Source organism: Lytechinus variegatus, chromosome 11 (genome assembly GCF_018143015.1).
Source record: "Lytechinus variegatus isolate NC3 chromosome 11, Lvar_3.0, whole genome shotgun sequence".
Classification (NCBI taxonomy): Eukaryota; Metazoa; Echinodermata; class Echinoidea; order Temnopleuroida; family Toxopneustidae; genus Lytechinus; species Lytechinus variegatus.
The window spans coordinates 17,445,602-17,464,797 of NC_054750.1; the positions used below are offsets into that span (position 1 = coordinate 17,445,602).

Genomic DNA, 19,196 nt, shown 5'->3' on the forward strand with positions numbered 1-19,196 from the left:
ACCTACACAGGGATATATCATATAGCACAAGAAAGGATCACCAGTCATGACTGGATCATGTTCTCAGGTGCTAAGTCAGCCCTATAGGAATATATCATTTAGCACAAGAAAGGGTCACCAGTCGCCTGTATAGTCATTTGCAACTTACGAACAGCTTTATGAAACACCAACCGTTTCGTGTAGATAAACCTTACAAGGGTGTCTTTTCTCTTTTTATTTCAAGGAGTGGTGTTGGACGTACAGGTGTATTTTGCAGTGCTATGGAGTGCATCGCCCAAATAGCAGATAGTGACTCAGTCGATATATTCCAGACAGTCAAGATCTTGAGAGCTGATAGGATGCAGTTCGTCCAAACAGAGGTATCAAACATTTTTTTTTTTCAAATGGTGTTAGTGTGTGTGGGGGGGTATAGACGAAATATCAATAGCCTTTACCCCGCAAAAAGAAAAGGATGCACACTCCCGAAGTGGTAATTATTTCCTTCCCAATTAGTCAGAAGCATATCCACCGTTCCATGAAGATCCCGAACCCTCTTTGAGTACTTTCCTGAATGAATAAACGCCATTCCAAGAATTAGGTCTAGGTACAATGGTATTTCATTAAAAGGATAACGTAATAACAAAAACAGGATATTTCTTCGGATGCAAGTCGGCCTATAAAACAACTTTCATTTTTATACAATAAAGTGGAGAATGATTTTGACACAATTTTGTTTACAGTACATGATGTGCATTCATATGGGTTTTACCTTTTCTCTAAATAACAGACCATACAGTCTAGCAGAACAAAACTCATTCCTAAAAAAGCTGCAGAAGTTTTCAACTATGGGAATACTAAAAGAATTCTGTCCCTTTTCTCCCTTTCCCTCTAACTAAAAAAAAATCATGTTAATTTACTACGTGTATTTATGCCCCCTGTTCTTAGTTTCATTTAACCATGTCTGTTCATTGGAGAATATACCACGAACTTTATAGATTGTCCTTTCCTTTTCATTTGTTTATGTAGGAGGAATATGCTTTCATCTATGATGTCATCCGTGCATACCTACACACTGAAAACTATGAACAGCTGCCATACCCAGTAGACGATCACACCTACGGCAATGTGGAGATAGAACGCCACACTCCTGACCCGGAGGAGAACCCATATGAGGTCACAGATCCCAATGAAGCAGGACCTGGTGAAGCCGCCGCACTCGTATACGGCAACGTAGATGCCCCAGATGCTAATAGGCCGAAGGACCAGGGCAGACCGAAGCCCAAGCCTCAAGAACCGTATTTAGTATACGAGAACTTTGCATTTGAATCTTAATTGTTGCTTTACTGGTGCTGAGTTAAATGGCAGTTGGACCTAAGCTTTGAAGATGATGCTCGGACATATTCAACTTTAGATGAAGTCATCATTATCATTGCAAAAATGTAATTAAACTATCAGGATTGCCACTGTGCTATTGGTGTTAAGTATTTATATTTCAAAGTAATGTTCACTAAATACTTACATGTACCTCATTTGCAAGTGACGATTTTATTTCATGGAGTGTATGTTCGTGACTGGGTAGTAAGATGCTTCTTGAAACTAATCCAATTATATTTTCTTCTTGACAAGTTCACGTATACTCTTTGTGGACTTCCGATTAATACATTCCATACAAATACATCACGTCGAATAATTGTGGCGATATAACACAACCCTGTCTTACTCCCATCTCTCGTCATTGCATTCACTCCTACAGCATACTATTGTTTTCCAATCGATTCAGATAAGGACGATGAAGCCGTCTTAGAACTGATTTCTACGTCCGCTTCCCCTGTGAAAAAAGTTGTCCAAACGACGATTGGAGTTTTTTCTACCACCTTGCCCTAAAAAAAAATCACCCGTAAAATTTATATGAGCATAAAATATGTAATGTAATATGTCTGATTTCTTACAATCCAAAGCTTCATTGTATGGGAGAGCAAGAAAGGTGGATCTGCCATAATCACTGACAAATTTTCTCTTCCCGTTCGACCTGGAAAGTGGATTTTTGGCACGTGACCGATTACCCATCTAACAAAGATCTCATATGTTTTCATTTTCAAACATTTTGATCTCTTCAGTTTTATCACGTAATGACTACCATAGCAAACCCTTTGATATGTTTTTCTTGCTTCATTGCTCTTTTTAATTTGTTACTTTCATGACAGTCTAGTCTATCAGGTTTCGCAAGATTTCGCCAGGACTATTTAAAGCGTATTTTGATTTTTTTTTTTCTTTCACATGCTTTTGTAAAGCAATAGATAATTATAAAATTAGAAGCTGAACTAGTTGTTTTGAGGAATATTATTCACACACAAAGGTGGTACCACAAAAAATAACTGTATGAAATATCAAAAAAGACCTTGGGCACTTACTATACGGCAACGATAAAGCTTGGCCATGTTTCCTTCATGTTTTTATATTCCTGAGGGAGCGTTTCATCAACATTCTAGTTGTCGTGAATGACAACTTTCCTTGATTTTCATTGGCTAAGAACACTGTTACAATCGAAACTGTCAGATCGTCCTTTCATGAAACGCTCCCTTGCTATGTGTTATGAATCGTAGATTCCCTTTGGCATGTTTGACTTGATATTCTTTGTTTCATAATCTGTATGAAGCCTCGGTTGTGTTCTTTTAAAGTGTTTATCGTGTCTTAGTAGGTATATATTTAAAAGTGTCACATTATTTCGTCTATAGTCTACAGAAATAATTTAGTCATGTAAGTCGTTGACTGAAAAAATTATATGCAACAGTACTAAGATTTTATTATGAGAGGAAAATGTGCATTATTACTATTAGTTTTAACTTGCTCTATAATAATTGCGGAAAATGAAGGTCGTATAGTTTGTTTCTTTCTAGATCTGTGGACCGGTTCACATTTTTTCACTTAAATACGTCAATTTTTATATTTATGATTGCTGTTCGATATTGTAAAACTGATGTACTTCTAGTAATGTAGTGCTTTCAGACCACTGCTTTGTTTCAATGAAAGGAAATTGTTAATTACAGTACAAAATCGAAAACTAAAATAATTTTCCAATTCATGAACCAAGTTTATTTTGTCCAACCATTTTGTGGTTTTGTTTGATTTTCATTTGAAGAAACTTACAGGGTATTGTTATATTTATTTTGGTTATTTTCATTTATAATTTATTGTTTAAAAAAACATTTTCTAAATGGAGGTGTGACGTCCTCTCTTCATATGAGGAAAGTGTCCATTAGACTATCTGATTTATTGAGGATAATATACATGTATATAAATTTTATTCAATGAAGGATTTTTTTCTTCGTTTGTATTTTTGTACGTTTCATTTGAAGATATGTATCAAATACTCATTTTATGTAATGTTAACAAACAAGAATTTATATCTTTCTATGTAAGTTTGTAGTCAGTTTATATGCCATCTATTTTTATATGACTTCAGTTGTATCAAATACATTATTCACGATTTATTGTTTCCAATAAAGATACTCACTGGCTGTCCGTCAGAAAAAAATGATAATAATCTTTTTTGACTTTGACTTCAAGAGTTTTAGAAAATCTCAATTTGAGGACGTTGGCTGCAACCATTTACTTCTTCCTTAAAAAAAGGGTAATTGTTTAAGGAATGAGCGCAGCGAATCGGGAAATTTATCTTCTTGGTATCGGGTATCGGTGTAGAAATTGCTTTGTTGAAACAGTGACACTATAATCTCTCTGGGTGGGGAATCGCATCCATTTAAGAATCTGGCACAACGCCCAAATATATTCTCTTTTTACCAGAGCAAAGTCAACAACGGCCACCCCCATGCAGCACACACACATGCGCACCCCTCACACACCCCACTCTTTCATCCCGCTCTCTCCCTCTCACATACACCGACACACACACTACCTTTCTTTCCTCTTATTGGTCATCTTGTATACATCTGAATAACGTGAATGCTCAAATTGGAATCTGTAAGAATGTGTATGTCAACATGAACGCGAAGGGGTTCATATCTTCTGTAGATAGCCCACGTGTCATTTATCCAGGGTCCTTGACACGCTAATATGGAAGGGATTATTTCACTGGTATAATTGTTTCAATTCCTTTGTGATTACCGAACGAGAACTGTACAGTGCAATGAGCCAAGAAACCTGAAGGGCCAGACGTGGCGTATGGGGCAAAATTTCATAAAAGCTGCGAGCCTGCGAAGCTAGTGAGTAAAACTTTTGCCCTTTTTATTAGTAAAATGTAATTGTGTTGTAGATTCTGACATATTCATTCAATAATACATTAATTCTCCCCTTTCCTTTGCCTTTCTTTGTGTTTTCATAAGTCGTGAAAAATTTGGGGGTCTATGGCCCCAAGCCCCCCCCCCCCTCCCCCAATCTGTATGCCAGTGAGAAATCTGGAAAATCGTTTGTCCGAGTTCGTCTGTATCCCCATTCATGCCATTCTTGATCGAAGTTGCTAAAGACAGGATCACCGGAACCGAATGAGCTGCGAATCATTCCGAATACAAGAATTCGGGAGTATTCTGTTCTCTCTCCTCGAATGCGAGAAAAATTGGGAGGGACTCGGGTACATTCTTGGAAGGATTCCTCTCGTTTTGAAGTGTTCAAAACCAGCCGAATACCCTCTGAAATACTCCTGAATGTGGCCACGACAAAATTCATTCTGGCCACAATCAACACTGTTCGAGATGCATTCGGATGATTTCGATTGGATTCCGGGAGGCATTCGGGGTGTTCTGGAAAGTTAGTTCTTAGCGATTCTGCAGTTATGATTCGGGACCTATTCCGAACTTATTCGTCAGAAACGAATACCTAGGTTGCAAACCGGGCCATATTCAGGCAGGATTGGTCTGACCCCTGGATTTACTGGTTCATAATTCAATGCTATTGTCATCGAATTTCCCTAAACCATTGTAAAAGGGTCAAATTGGTATACTCCCCTTCAAAAGAGAAATTGCAATATCGCCAGGGTTACATCAAAACCGAATTCTCCCGAATAAATTTCAAGAATCATGGTCGGACTCTGCATGGATTATGTTGATTCGGAGCCGATTCGTATCTGATTAGGGGAGCCCCCGAATCTCAAGATTTGAATGTCACACATTACCAACTCTCCTCTTTGTACACTGAAATGGGTACTCCAGGCTAAAAATAATATGATTTGAACAGATAAAGAAAAATCTGACAAACAAAACGCTAAAAATTCAGTGATCAAATTCGGACAAGGAATAACAAACTTATGGCATTTAAAGATTTGCATTATCCCAGAGAAACAGTTCTAGGCACGTCTTCATGAATATTCAATAATCACACTGATGATTATGATATCCCCACTTGTTCTTCTGTATTTTATATATGAAATTAGGTATTCAATTTTCTTTCCTCTATGAACTATAGAAAAAATGGATTAGCAACTGATTTTATTGCTGCATCATAATTATTGTAGCGCAGACATAATCATTCACACAATCATAATGAAACAATTATTTTCATGCAATAACATAAGACAAACGAAATTGGGGGTGTGGCATCATCATCCCACGTAATGAATATTCATGACGACGTGCATACAATAACCGTTTTCACAAAATATTGCTAAACTTTAATTTCACTAACTTTGATGATATTTTCAGCATTTTGTTTCGTGAATTTTACTCAATTTATTTAGATGTTCAGCCGGAGGTATCCCTTGAAGTACCCAAACTTCTATTTTGCTCCTTCTATTCATTGCATCACACAGTCTTTGTTCATGATACATGACCTTTCATAAAATTAATCCCGCTGATCTACGGATATAGATTTGATAAAAGCATGTATTGAATGTCATAATAAAGACAATGAGTAAAACAATTTATAAATTAGTAAAGCAAATATGATACCGATAAATGCTGCAATTACACAAATTAGGGTCCATATCGTAATGAGCCGGAAAAGAACTTGATGGGGGCAGACATAATTTGTTAATATCTGTTAATAGATCTATGATTTGACTGAATTCAAAGGGAGGGAACGAGCATAGGCGTACCCTAAACCACAAGGAGTGGGGACGGAGATTTTACTCATCTCTCTTCCCATAATCGCTTAACTTCAGGACAATAAAAAAAAATGTTGGTAAGACTCAAGTTCTTTTTTTTTCTTTTTTTTTTAACAAAAAGAACAAAACTGATCTGTCTCAAAACCAAATTTAAAAAGTTTCCTATTCGTGAATACAGCCCCTTGTGATTGTTTGTATTGAAACTCTCTGCGTTTATTGCAGGCGTGTACGCAGGATTTTTGAAAGGGGGGGTTTCGAGCTGATTTTTTTTTTAATCCCCCCCCCCAGTCTCTAAAAAGTGATGAGCGGGGGGGAGGTGATGATTTTTTTTTTTCTTTTTTTTTTCAGCGCTGCAAATAAGACAATAACATTTAAGTGGGGATGGGTATGTAACAGTGCGGTCATGACCCGCGAGCGAGCAGAAATGTTCTCGTTTTTGCGTTGAAAACATTACCTTTTTGTCAATAGTTTGTTGGTATCATGTAGTCGATGCTACATGTCCTTCGGATCGTAGCACCCATGATATGGCCAACTGCGTAGCCAGGATTTCATTTTGGAGGGGGCGGTAAATGCACGCGAAGCGTGCCAACACTTACAGAGCGCGCGAAGCGCGCTCCCTAGGGGGTGGGTGCAGGGAGGGGGAGTTTCCCCCTCCCGCGCGAAGCGCGAAGCTTTTAGTGTTTCATAAATTAAAATGAAAAGGAGCCGTTTCTCTTGTCTCTAGTACCTCCAATTCGGTTGACTATATTGCGATTTTGAACCTTGTTTTCAAAAGTGATTGTAAACGCACAAAAGAGGTATACAATGGAGGAAATTAAAATGATAATAATTCCGCGCGAAGCGCGGAAGCTAAAGTGATTTATCAATTTTTCTTGCCATAAAAAGGGTCCCGAGAAAAGGGTATTCTCAAAGATATATTGAAACTTTCTTTGGAAAGATCAGATTTGATTACAAACAATTTAGCATCAGTGCATATTTTTAACTCGCAAAACAGAGGAGAAGATTGGTAGAGGAAGATATTCCTCCCCGCGATGAGCAATGAAACTCTGAAATTTCAAAGGGCGGACGTTTCATCAAATGTAGATATCTCTAATACCCAATCGTCTCTAATTCAATTGATTTTCTAAGATTATTGAACTTCATTACAAGGAAAATAGTGCGCATAAAGTTGAAACTTCTGTGATTTATTGAAATTATCTATCTATACAGTGCGTATCAAAAAAAAGTTTACACTTAGAAAAAAATCCTGTAAAATTATATATTTGTAATATCGTGAAGATTTTTCCACATTTTAACATTGGTACCGATCCATTTAAGCAAATGACGATATAACTGTCGAAAAATATTTCCGCTTGAGTGAGCACCACATACTTTTAAAAAGTTAGTGAAAAATGATTTGCGCAGAACTTTAAAATAGTTATGTGAATAAAAATAGACCTTAATCACGAAAAACACATGGAATTTAGCTAGTAAATTGATTTCAAGATATCTTCTACTTTTTTTAACCCGTTTCCTTGCCCAAAACACTTTGAAGAGTGCATTGCGCCCCACCCCACTCCCCGACACACCGAGGCCATCGTGACGATATTTGCTTTACACTGAGCTGTGATTTACACGAAATGGTTTAGGCTTGATTTTTATTTTGTTAATCATTGTCAAGCTTTGAAAAAGTGTGGAGAAACAAGTATTAAATGAAAAGTGAAATATAAACCCACTTTAAATGATAAAAACTTAGTGGAAAAATGCTGGAGATTTTTGTTCAGATTCAATATTACGTCCTCAGATCCAGCTGGCCCAAATGTGTAAAGATTGTGCTTACTAAGTGTTGAAATTTTAATTTGGGTGGCAAAATTGTTACAAAATGCTTGAATTTATCCCTTTTATTTAAATTGACTTAAAGTGCAAGGGAAATGTATGATAAATGTTTCGCAGGGTAAGTTTGATTTCGCCCTTTCACCTTGACACAGCGTGAAAACGAGCATTTCTGCGCAAACAGATTTCTGCGAGCTTTACAAAAATGGACAGTGCTCACTCAAGTTTGACATTCTGTCAAAACTTTTACTTTCATTGGATAGATGAGACCCAAACCCAAGATTATATGTGAAAAAATTACCCACATGTTGTATATTTTTTAATTCCCAGGGCTTTTTCAAAGTGTAAACTTTTTTTTGATACGCACTGTATAATAAAGGATGATTAATTTTTTTGACTTATCCTGAAGCGCTTCATTTTGAATATAAAGAAACTTAAGTGTCATTCAAAATTTCAAACTGAGGGCGCAAAACAGGACAGGAGATGAATGTATACAGGGAAATGACATGAAGTTTAATACAATTTGATAAAAAAAATATTTTACTTTTTTATTTAATACGACACGAATTCCATACCTTCCTCTTTTTAAATTAGGAACCTGTTTGCCCCCAAATTATGGTTGTTTATAGTAATGAGCTGAAAAGCGGGAGAAGCTGACTTTATGGAGGTGACGGCAGAAACTGATATAAAGATTTTACCCGCTCGGAGCCGACCAGACCAGAAGTTGCGCGATCAATTGAAAAAAAAAAGATAACTTCATACATTTACTTCGGCCTAACCTTACTCAAATTTATGCCCTAATGTATACAATTTTAACTTTAACTGGCAAGAAGCACATAGCTGAGGTGGAAAAACAGGGTTAGAGAAAAGGTGGGGGAACAATGGAGAACTTCAATATTGTCATTTAACCGCGTGCAGCGCGGAAGCAAAATTCATATATGAATTTAAAGCAAGAAGAGTGAAGGAGTTTCTATTTTGAGAAAAAAATAAAGAATAAATAGAAAAAACACAAAGCTACCTTTCTTCCCTTTCCTTCCTTCCCTTTTCCTTTTCTCCTCTCCTTTTTTCCCTTCTTTTTTTCTTTTTGGGGACGTTTTTTTTGGGGGGGCGACCGCCCCCCCTGGCTACGCGCCTGGATATGGCCTTGATCAGAACACTAGAAACTTGAGAAATGTCATGAATAATTACGAGCGAGCGGAGCAAGCGAGCCGAAATGTTTGCGTTTTTCCGTCAAAACATACAATTCTTCTCAATAGCTTGTTGGTAATGATTACATATTAGTTGATGATACATGTCCTTCTGCTCGTAAGTCTCATGATATGGCCTTGATCAAGAGACTAGAAACTTAAGAAATTTCATAAATGATTACGAGCGAGTGGAATGAGTGAGCCGAAATTTTCGCGTTTTCCCGTCAAAACATACATTTCTTGTCAATATATAGTTTGTTAGTAAATCAAGTATTAGTCGATGCTACATGTCCTTCTATTCGTAACACTCATAATACGGCCTTGAACAGGAGACTAGATACTTATGGAATTTCATGAATTATTACGAGCGAGCGGAGCGAGCTAACCGACATTTTAGCGTTTTCCGTCATTTTGGTTTTCATATTGGTAAAACATATTTTAAAAGAAAACGTATGTCTTTGTCTTGGTTCACTTGTATTCATAAGTATACATCATGATAATCATGTATGGCCTTGTTAATGGCGATACCGTGATCATGTCAGCGACATGCGGAAATAAAAGATATAATAAAATGGAGCGAGCGAAGCGAGCGGAAATTTTTTCTGTGTTTTTCGTCGGAAACATGAGATTCTGTTCATTATTGCTGTCATATACATTATTGGGTAGGGGAACTGTCCGTAACCAGACCAAGGAGTTATCAGGCTCTTGCCCGATAACTCCTTGACCAGACCGACCTCTGGGGAGACAAGCAAAAAAAAGAAAAAAAAAAAAAAGGAAACGAAAAGGGGGGGGGGTTTGAACCCCGAACCCCCCCCCCCTTGCGTACGCGCCTGGTTTATTGCATAGCATTGCACATTTCTGTCTCAGAAATACTTCTTCAATTCCTCCATTCCCAGATCATATTCGGATTGCCCATCTGTAACAGAAATACATACGGTAATAATTTTTTTTTCAATGAAGTGGTCATATATTCGTCTAGATTGTATAGGCCTATCCCATAGTTTCTGAAGACGCGCAAATATCATCAATTCAATTTCAAAGTTGCCTGTATCTATTTCCATAAAATCACCTTGTATCCACTTTTCAGTTATTACTGAAAATATCTTTTGAATTCTGAGCAATTTTTCAGGTACAAATTTCAATGTTATCTCTCTGTGCAGAGATTAAATAGCGCCATCTGTATATACCTATCATATCACCTCGTTTCCAGATCCATACGGTATCTATCTACCTACATGTAATATTGTCTTGCACAATTGTCTTCTGATTTGGGAAGTTTGTGAAAATATGTTGTGTCATTGGATATGATGTGTCTCTCGATTCCGGCTCTCGATATTCAAGAATGTTTTCTGAAATCAAAAGGTAAGAATGACTAGTTATAATTATGAGATCTTCCTTGATTCCTCCCGCCGTTAAGGTAGGCAGCAATTCTCGTTATCTGCGCCGCCTGGGCTAACCCAGGGAGCTCCGGCCCGCTTCGACTCGAGGGCCGGAGCCCAGGCAGGAGTCGACCTAAATAGACAGCTGGCAGCCGTCTGTTTCGAGGAGTTTTTTAACATTTTTTAATTTTTTTATTTCTCCTCGTCGACAGACGGCTCGCTAGCGTGTCCCCGCCATTAGGGGAGGTACAACGCAAAATCCCCCCGGCGGGGCTCATCGAATATTTTCTTAATTTAAATATAGGCCTAATGCAATATAAAATTAAGCTTACCAAAATGCAGCTTGTTATTTCCTCTAGGCTTTGGCATTTAAGTGGTGAAAATTCAATTGAAAAGGAACAAAATCAGTGACTTTCCTCGGCTGTCGTGTAGCTCCCAATTCACTCGTTCCTCCGAAGTCGATAATGTACACAAACATATGAGGTGGGCAGTAGAGGCGCTGGTCAGAAAATTGGGATCGTCCCAGTTTACAGGGACTGTCTCAGTTTATAAGGATTTCTTCACACAAGAAATCTAGGAATGTTCATTCACCTGTCAAGTGCCGACACCAATCAAGTGTGCTAGTCAATGTAAACATATCAGGTTTCATAACAAGATTATTGGAAGATGGTAAGTCATGAAAAATAGACGGTGAACTGGGGGGAATTGAGGTCACTGAATCTATTTTTAGCACTCTCAATTTCCGTAATTGCTGTCTTTGTCCCGTAGGGGGAAGTGAAAAAAACGTCCCCATAAACAAGGACAGTCTCAATTTATCAAGACATGATTTGTCTTGGTTTATGAGGATATCCTTGTTTTCTGGGACAATCCCAATTTTTGGACCAGCGCCTCTACTGGTGGGATGAACTTCCGGGTCAACTGCTTATCGAAACCGTTGGCCAATCAGATCATCTCTTTTACGTCAGGCTTATGAATATTAATTTTCTTTTCCTTTTCAACGTTTGCTCGCCCGGGCACTGTATATGTGTGACGTAAAGGTCATGGGGCGGAGTCTAACTTTCGCCGGCCACTTTTCATGAATAATTCATTACCAAGATGGCTGCCCACTCTCCGAGTCGCAAGTGTCAACTTTTAGAGACAATCCTCTGAATGCCAGTTTCAAAGCGGGAATTTAGGGTAAGAAACTGTCGTCACTTAAACATTATCACCTAAAGGTGCATATGAATGCACTGTTTGTGTAAAATATCATGGTATTGAGGAGAAAAACAAGAAATTAGCCGTGGCCATTGAGTCCCCGTACAAACGACGGTTTAACTTCGGTCTATGTATTTGGTGAGTGAAGCCAACGAAGTTAGCTGAACAACCAACATAACAGAGACCGAAGCTTTTGGTCTAGAGTCGACCGTGCATAAACGAGGGAGACACGGGACGTGACTGGGGTAGATTGGGGTCTGAATTTCTTAATAAAATGTGGAAACAGAAATTATGCACTTACCACAATAACGATTATATGGATGAATGTCTATCATGACACACAAATCCTGACATCGAGGCACAGACTGGATCCTAAATTTTAAAAACCCCGAAAAGTTCTGAACTTCTCACCTCTGTTGCGATACCACTCGGTCTCGGTTCTTCTTTTATTTATGGGCCAACCCAGCGATATAGTTCATGTACATGCATATACCCTAATGTATGGGCCGCGCCGAGGTGACCACAATTATTAAAAATTATCAAGAAGTTGATTTTACAGTTCACACAAAATTAATCAAAATCGTGAATACCAGATCAGATGGAAGGCAAGATCCCAAAGTAAAATTCGCTTGACAGGATTATAAAAGTATCAAGGCCAGGGTTTTTGCTCGTATCGCGATCTCAAAATTGCATGACGATCGACTAGTGCATGCTTGGCTGAAAAGTGTCATACAAAAGTGTGACCTTAATTTGTGCACAATCATGACAATTTTGCAAAGCTTTAGAAAAGAAATCAAGTAGACAAAGGTAAGATAATCATATCAGATGGAGGTTAAGATGCCATAGATTCAATTGGTATCACTTATTACCTTATTATTACCGGATGTACTGGAAAAATGCAGAAAGCTGCAGCCAAGTTTCCAGGTCTAGCTTTCAACCAAGCTCAATCTTCTTCCACAAGTATACTATGTGTTACAGTGTCAGTGTTCAGTGTACATGGTGCAATTGCCATCTTTTTTGTCAAATCAATTCATTCCCAAGGGTGACTGTACCATTCTCTATTCCAAAACTTATCAAGCCTGGCTTTGAAGGAGTTTACAGATGGAGCAGAGACAACTTCATTTGGTAACGAGTTCCAGTCATGCACTATTCTGGCTCCAAAGGCATTTGCTCTTACATCCAGTCTATTTCTTTTCTTGAAGAGTTTAAATGGGTGACCACGGGTTGCCTCAACAGTAATAGACGAGAAAAACATATCCTTGTCAAGCCAGTCAATTCCATCACATTTTACTTACTCATCCTACGAACGAGGTTATTCGTTCTCGGCAGTATACCTTGCAATTGTGAAAATAAAAATCCTCTACATTGCTCATTTTTCCCCCATCCTTCGGCATATGTCTATCAACAGACAGATCACCTAATATGGGGTATTGACGGTGAACTGAACTCCTGAACATTTATTGTATGTTGTATTTGACCAAAAAATGCTTAAGAAGAATGACAGAAGTTCGGAATAACGAACTGGCCGTGGGTCTAATCAGGGGAGAATCTAACTTACGAGAATCCAGAATTTTCAAGAGGGGGGGGGTTCTTTTACAGAAAAAATGAAAAACCCCTGCCTTTGTGTACATAAAAAAAGTGAGAATTCCGTTTACCCCACTCATTCAATGAACAAGCCACAAGGTTATAATATAACCTTGTTCTCAGTTATATCTCCATGTGTGGCAAAATAAGGGTGGCAATGTTTGGCTTATTTTCTCTTTTTCTTTGGGGCAAATGCTTGATTTTTTTACACTGACAGTTTTCATTACACCTATTATTCATACTACTTGGCTCTTATTTCATTTTGATTCTTTAAATCATTTTTTTCTTAATTAAAAATAGAGATCAAAAAATGAAAATTTCCTTGACATATTACTTTCCACCACTAGAGGGCGTACACAAAAATATGCCCAAAATTCAAGTTTTTGAGCGCTTTGGTGAATACAAAAATTATTCCCAAGTTACTAATGAAAAATAAATTGCAACTGTATGAAAACTAGTAATTTTGGTCTCAAAAGTGATATTTTAATGAGTTTTTTGAAGTGTGTGCTCTGTACAACATTGGCATACCATAGTCCTACCTGTAGATTCACCACAGGCAGGGTGGTAGCAGTGAACAAGTGGTTTACCCATTGAATAGCAATATCACAACACTCGCGCTAGTCAAAATTTGTATCTGCCACTGTACCAGCAACGCAATAGAATCCGTTCTTATCTGATCTATGTGGGTACACAAAATATTTTGACAAACACATTTAACATAAATACATCCTTACCTTTCAAATTATCATTATTTTACGGTTAAATGAAATTTCATTGATAATTTGGGCAGGCCGCTACAAAAAAAAACGTCTCTTGCCTGACAGGGCAAGTTATAAAAATGATTTGCTTGCACGATAGAAAAACTGCTTGCCCCAATTTTGTTTCATTTTTTTTTCATTGTGACGGCACTATTATATTCAAAGGTCATACAAAATAACAACAATTGAGAATCATGTACAGTATAAAAGAACACACATTTAAAAGTTTATTTTTTTAGCAACGTAGGCCTGAGTCATTAAGTTTTATTTTATTTTGATTTTTTTTTCGTTATTTATGAATGGGGCTTAGAGTCTAATTTAAGGTTTAAAAAAACGCACCAAAAGTTGCTAAAATTTTGCATCTGTTTGCCATATTTCCTTAGAATTGTTTTGATTAAGTTGGAAACTATAAAGAAAGCCAGTGAAAAATATTCAGCTCTTTATTGACCTACTATATTTTCATTCATAAATTGGCTTGTGTCGCAGTGGCTGGATGACGTCACCTACAAGGTTTTTTCACCTATTATATTTAATGCGACATGATTTTCGGGTACCCTGATACCTACCCGAAAATTACTAGGGTACCCAAAGACAAAAATACCTGAAAGTCCCAGGCCTACTGGTTCATAAAACTTGGATATACACCAATGTAAAAAAATTGCATCATTTTATTAAAGCATCATTACAAAGACAATATCAGTAAAAGTCATATGAAATAATTCCTAACTCTAATGGAATAATGTTAAGGTATTTCTCAATATTTTTTTTCATTTACTTCAACATTTGGAGCTGATTCACCTTGAAATATTGCTGAAATGAATGTTTATCTTTCAAAGTATTAATGATGGGCGCATGCACATCATCCACATTTTGATGGTTTAACATGATACATGTATATGTCTACGCAGGGTGCAGGCACTGTTTTGTCGCGTATTGCACAACATAGAAACTTATTGCAGATAAAATTTTATCTGAGAGGTAAAATATCTCAGAATACCAATTTTATTTTGAAATATAAAATGAAATAGATAAAGTCTATGGCAGCCGACGACTGACTATTAGGCAGCCGACTGACTATTAGGCAGCCGACGACTGACTATTAGTGAGGGGTTCTATTTCTAGCCAAAGCACATAAATGCCAGTGAGCAAGGCATTTGATCAACAATGCTCTTTCATCCTAAATTCAAATAAAATGAGATGCTACCGGTATATGGATTCTTGATGAGTACATGTACATGTATATGTGCACTTGTGGTTCCTAAACAATTTTTTTTTTTCTTGTTTCTTGTGAGGAAAAATTAGGTTTTGAATCTCTTGATTATCCTTTCTTTTTTAACCCTATCTAGGCCGGGGTATTCTGGGAGTTGAATGAAAGAATATTTACTTTAACTACAGATCCTCCAAAATCTCCTTACAGACTACAAATACAGCAAATATCAACCTGATAGGGTATTCTCTTTACGAGAAAATCCATTTTGAAATGTGTTGCAAAGTACATGCGTTATTTGAATATGCTACTTATGAAGCCCAAATAGCTATTTTTAAAATATAATTTCAAGGTCAAATGATATGGTTTTGAGTTCAAATATTCTATGATGCTTAAAGTAGAACAAAAGTTGAACATGTCTTTCAATTTTTGGCTTAAACTCACTCCTGGTATTGAAATCACACCCATTTGAAAGTCAATGTCAACACACTTGAATGCCACATGATTCTGGAAAATTAACCAATTTATTGTTTTTATTGAATTTTAGGTGTGTTTTCAAGGTCATTATAGACAATACAAACTATGTCTGAAGATATATCCTTTTAATACTAATTACAGACTATCATCACAGAAGATATCACTGTCTTTTGGTTCTTTGTCTTTGAGTTATCATAATTTGAAAAGTGTTGAAAAGCATGTATGTGTCATTAACATCAATTTTAGGATGTTTACGACCATTTTGGAATGCGCAAATCAGCCACTAAACATTCCGGTAGCAAAATTTCTCAAGTAACACTTGAAAATTTGGGTAAATGTCTATCAAAACACAGAAATTGGTCCCCCTTCTTGATGGGACGGGAGGTGATCCGTGACCTTGAACTTTATTTGGCAGCTTTTTAAAATAAAAGATCAAACTTTGAGGGCGCCCTTCAAGAAAACGACTCACACTCTTGGGTCAATATTTTGTAATACTGTTGAGTATATATATGAAAGTCCATAAATGTGCATAATATTTGGTCCAAGCTAATTAAATCCAAACATGCTTCTGAAAATATTGACATGGATGCTTAACGCCAATTGCTGTGACTTCGTGTGCGAAATCCGGTCAACAGGTCCGCACTATAGTATAATCTGCATGTTTAGACCAAAAAGTTCTTCCAATTTTAATACTAAAAATGAGTACTGTTACCAATCAAACTTTGCTGCAGTAGTCATTGATAAATAGGCAATTTTATTTAAAATGATTTCTGTGAGTGCGCATTGGTTGCTATGGGAGGCCATATCTTAGCAACTATTTGACCTTGGGGCAAAATATTTCAGATTTTTCCGTCAGACACTTGGGGCAACATTTGGTGCGAGTTTAAAGAAAATAAAAGAGGGTTGGGTGACAAGCAGTTAGTGGAAATGCGTAATTAGTATGCATAATCATACAATGTACTTTTTCCTCTAACTCCCTAAATAAAGCTCAAAATCTTCTAAGGTTTGGTATTGAAACTCTTTGTGGTGTTCTTAGCCAGGGCTCCACACTAACCCATTTTTTCTACTGGTCCAACCTTTTCATGTCGGACCGTAGATACCCAGTTTTTCACATTTTTACTGGTCCAAACCTAAAATCTGCTGGTCCCAAAAAATCAAGAAAACATAAAAAAAATGCGCAAGTTTATTTGTCTAGCCTTTCGTTACCCCCCCCCATGAAATGAAGGAATGAAGGACAAAAAGAAAGCAAGACAGAAACGAAGAAGGAAAGAAAGAAAGGAAGGACAAGAAAGAAAAAATAAGAGAAAGGAAGGAATGAAGGAAAGGGAGAAAAAGAAAGAAAAAAAAAGGAAGGAAGTAAAAAAAAAGAAAAGGTAAAGAAAGGATAGATGTGAAGGAAGGAAAAAGAAAGAACTAAAGAAGGAAAGGAAGGAATAAAGAAGGAACAAAAATAATAAAGAAAGAAAGAAAGGAAAAAAGAAATGAAGGAAAGAAATGAAGCAAGCAATACAGAAAGAAAGAACAAATCCAGAAAGTAGTAAAGGAAAGAAAGAAGAAGCAATAAAAAAGAAAGGGTTAAAGGAGAGATGGAAAGGACAAAAGAAAGGAGAGGAAGGAAGGATTGAAAGGAAGAAAGGAATTAAGGAAGAAATAAAGGAAAGGTAAAATGATAGATAGAAGGAAAGAAATAAATAAAGGAAGGGAAGGAAGGAAATACGCAAGCAATATAAAAAAAGAAAAGGTAAAAGAATAGATGAAAGGAAGAAAAAAAAGAAAGACTGAGAGACAAAGAAAAGAAATAAAAAAGGTAAATAAATGATGGGTGGAAGGAAGAAAGAAACAAAGAACAAAGAATGAAGGAAAGAAAAGGGTAAAAGAAAGGAAGAAGAGATGAATATAGGATGGATGGACTCAAGAATTAAAGAAAGAAAAATATCAAAAAGGAAGGAAGGAAAGAAAGAACGAACGAACGAACGAACGAACGAGAGAGAGAGAGAGGGAGAGAAAGAAAGAAAGAAAGAGAGAGAAAAAAAGTAAATAGAGAAAAATATTTTTAAAAGGATAGAAAAAATGAAAGAACGAATTGAAGAAAAAAGGGGAAAATAAAAAAGAAAGATAGTAAAAAAAATTAGGGAAGAAACAAAGAAAGATTGAAATGAAAGAAGGAAAGAAAGATAGGAAGAAAACAGAGGAAGAAAGCTAAAACTATCATCATAAATAATTTATCAATTTCTTTTTGGCTCAATTAAAATAGCTACGAAAGAAAGTCAGAAACCAAGTGTATCAACACACACATACATGTAAATGCATATGTGGGGCTAACTTGTATTCAGACGATATCACCCGAAACCCGATCTGTTTGAACCAAACAGAAGTGAAAATTTATCCTTTTACTGCTTACAAATGACAGAGTTACTCCAATTTTTAGGAAATATGGACATTATAAGAGCCTTTCATGAGTATGAACCGCGAATTTTGACAGTTCTGTGAGAGATTTCTGCCAGAGTTTAGCCAGGCTTCGTTCGCGCAGCCAGTAAAGAATTTACCACGTGAGTTGTGTGGCTGGCTAGCTACATACATGTATGTACACTCACTACACTGTATCTGCTCGAGCTCTAGTAGCAATTACGTGCGATTCATTCTGTGTGTATTCTGTGTGTGAATGACAGAATTTATCGGGGGGGGGGGGGGGGGGGGAATGGTTTGCAGTGAATTTGATCATTTCTGGAAAAGTTATTGGCCCAACAATGGTTTTTATTACTGGTCATGTCGGACCCTTAAAATCTTGCTATTTTTGGAAAAATTACTGGCCCGACAATGATATTTTTTACTGGTCATGTCGGACCAGTAAATCTTCCTAATTCTGAAAATCTACCGGCCCAACAGTGATTTTTACCGGTCTGGGACCGTCGGACCCCCGCTAGTGTCGAGCCCTTGGCAAGTGTCCGTGAAAAAAATGCGATACCAGATCGATTTCTTACAAGTATTATATTGTTTGTTTTTTCCAATTTCTTTAATACAGTACAGTCCGACCTCTCTTATCCGGCCTCCCCTTATCCGGATCTCTCTATTATCCGGACGCACACTTGCCGAGATTTTTTTTTTTTTTAATCTAGTACAGGTACGTGAGGAAATGAGATTTCAATCTAAACTCAATCCTATACATAAACCCACTCTGATTACATATATTTCCCAATAGTCACCCTGCACCAAACATATTTTTCATGAAAATATCTCACCCAAATCACCAAAAGAACTTTAGGAATGATAATTTCCAGTAAATCAGGGTGCAGCGCAAACATTTCATCACGTTTCTCTTTTTGCTTCGCGGGAAAAACAACACATGTCTTGCTAGCTAACTTTAGGCCTCAATACGGACAGCGCCATCTATCATGTTTGAGCCTACAGTCAGTGGAACAATGGCTGACATTGCGAAGCTGCGATACCCGCCGCGATGATCTAATTTTAAAACTTGGTTTCATCGAGTCATTCACTTTCTTTCGAAGTATGCTTGATGTATACCTCAGTCATTTTAGCAGGTAAATTATCCAAGAGTTTTGGCCATCG

The 19,196-nt window shown here is 37.1% G+C and overlaps 2 protein-coding genes across 3 annotated transcripts in view; both read left to right on the forward strand.

The window, feature by feature from the left end:
* Positions 1 to 3,495, forward strand: part of LOC121423464 — a 73,987-nt gene extending 70,492 nt beyond the window's left edge. For both annotated transcript variants that reach the window (XM_041618809.1, XM_041618810.1), the window contains exons 37-38: positions 224 to 359; positions 1,006 to 3,495. In XM_041618809.1, coding sequence (XP_041474743.1) covers positions 224 to 359; positions 1,006 to 1,311 — 442 coding nt within the window. In that variant the 3' untranslated portion in view covers positions 1,312 to 3,495. The remainder of the gene's footprint in view (positions 1 to 223; positions 360 to 1,005) is intronic.
* Positions 3,496 to 10,260: 6,765 nt separating this feature from the next.
* Positions 10,261 to 19,196, forward strand: part of LOC121423767 (alpha-N-acetylgalactosaminide alpha-2,6-sialyltransferase 5-like) — a 30,915-nt gene continuing 21,979 nt past the window's right edge. The window contains exon 1 of the mRNA XM_041619254.1: positions 10,261 to 10,392. The gene's annotated coding sequence lies outside the window, so the exon portion shown is untranslated. The remainder of the gene's footprint in view (positions 10,393 to 19,196) is intronic.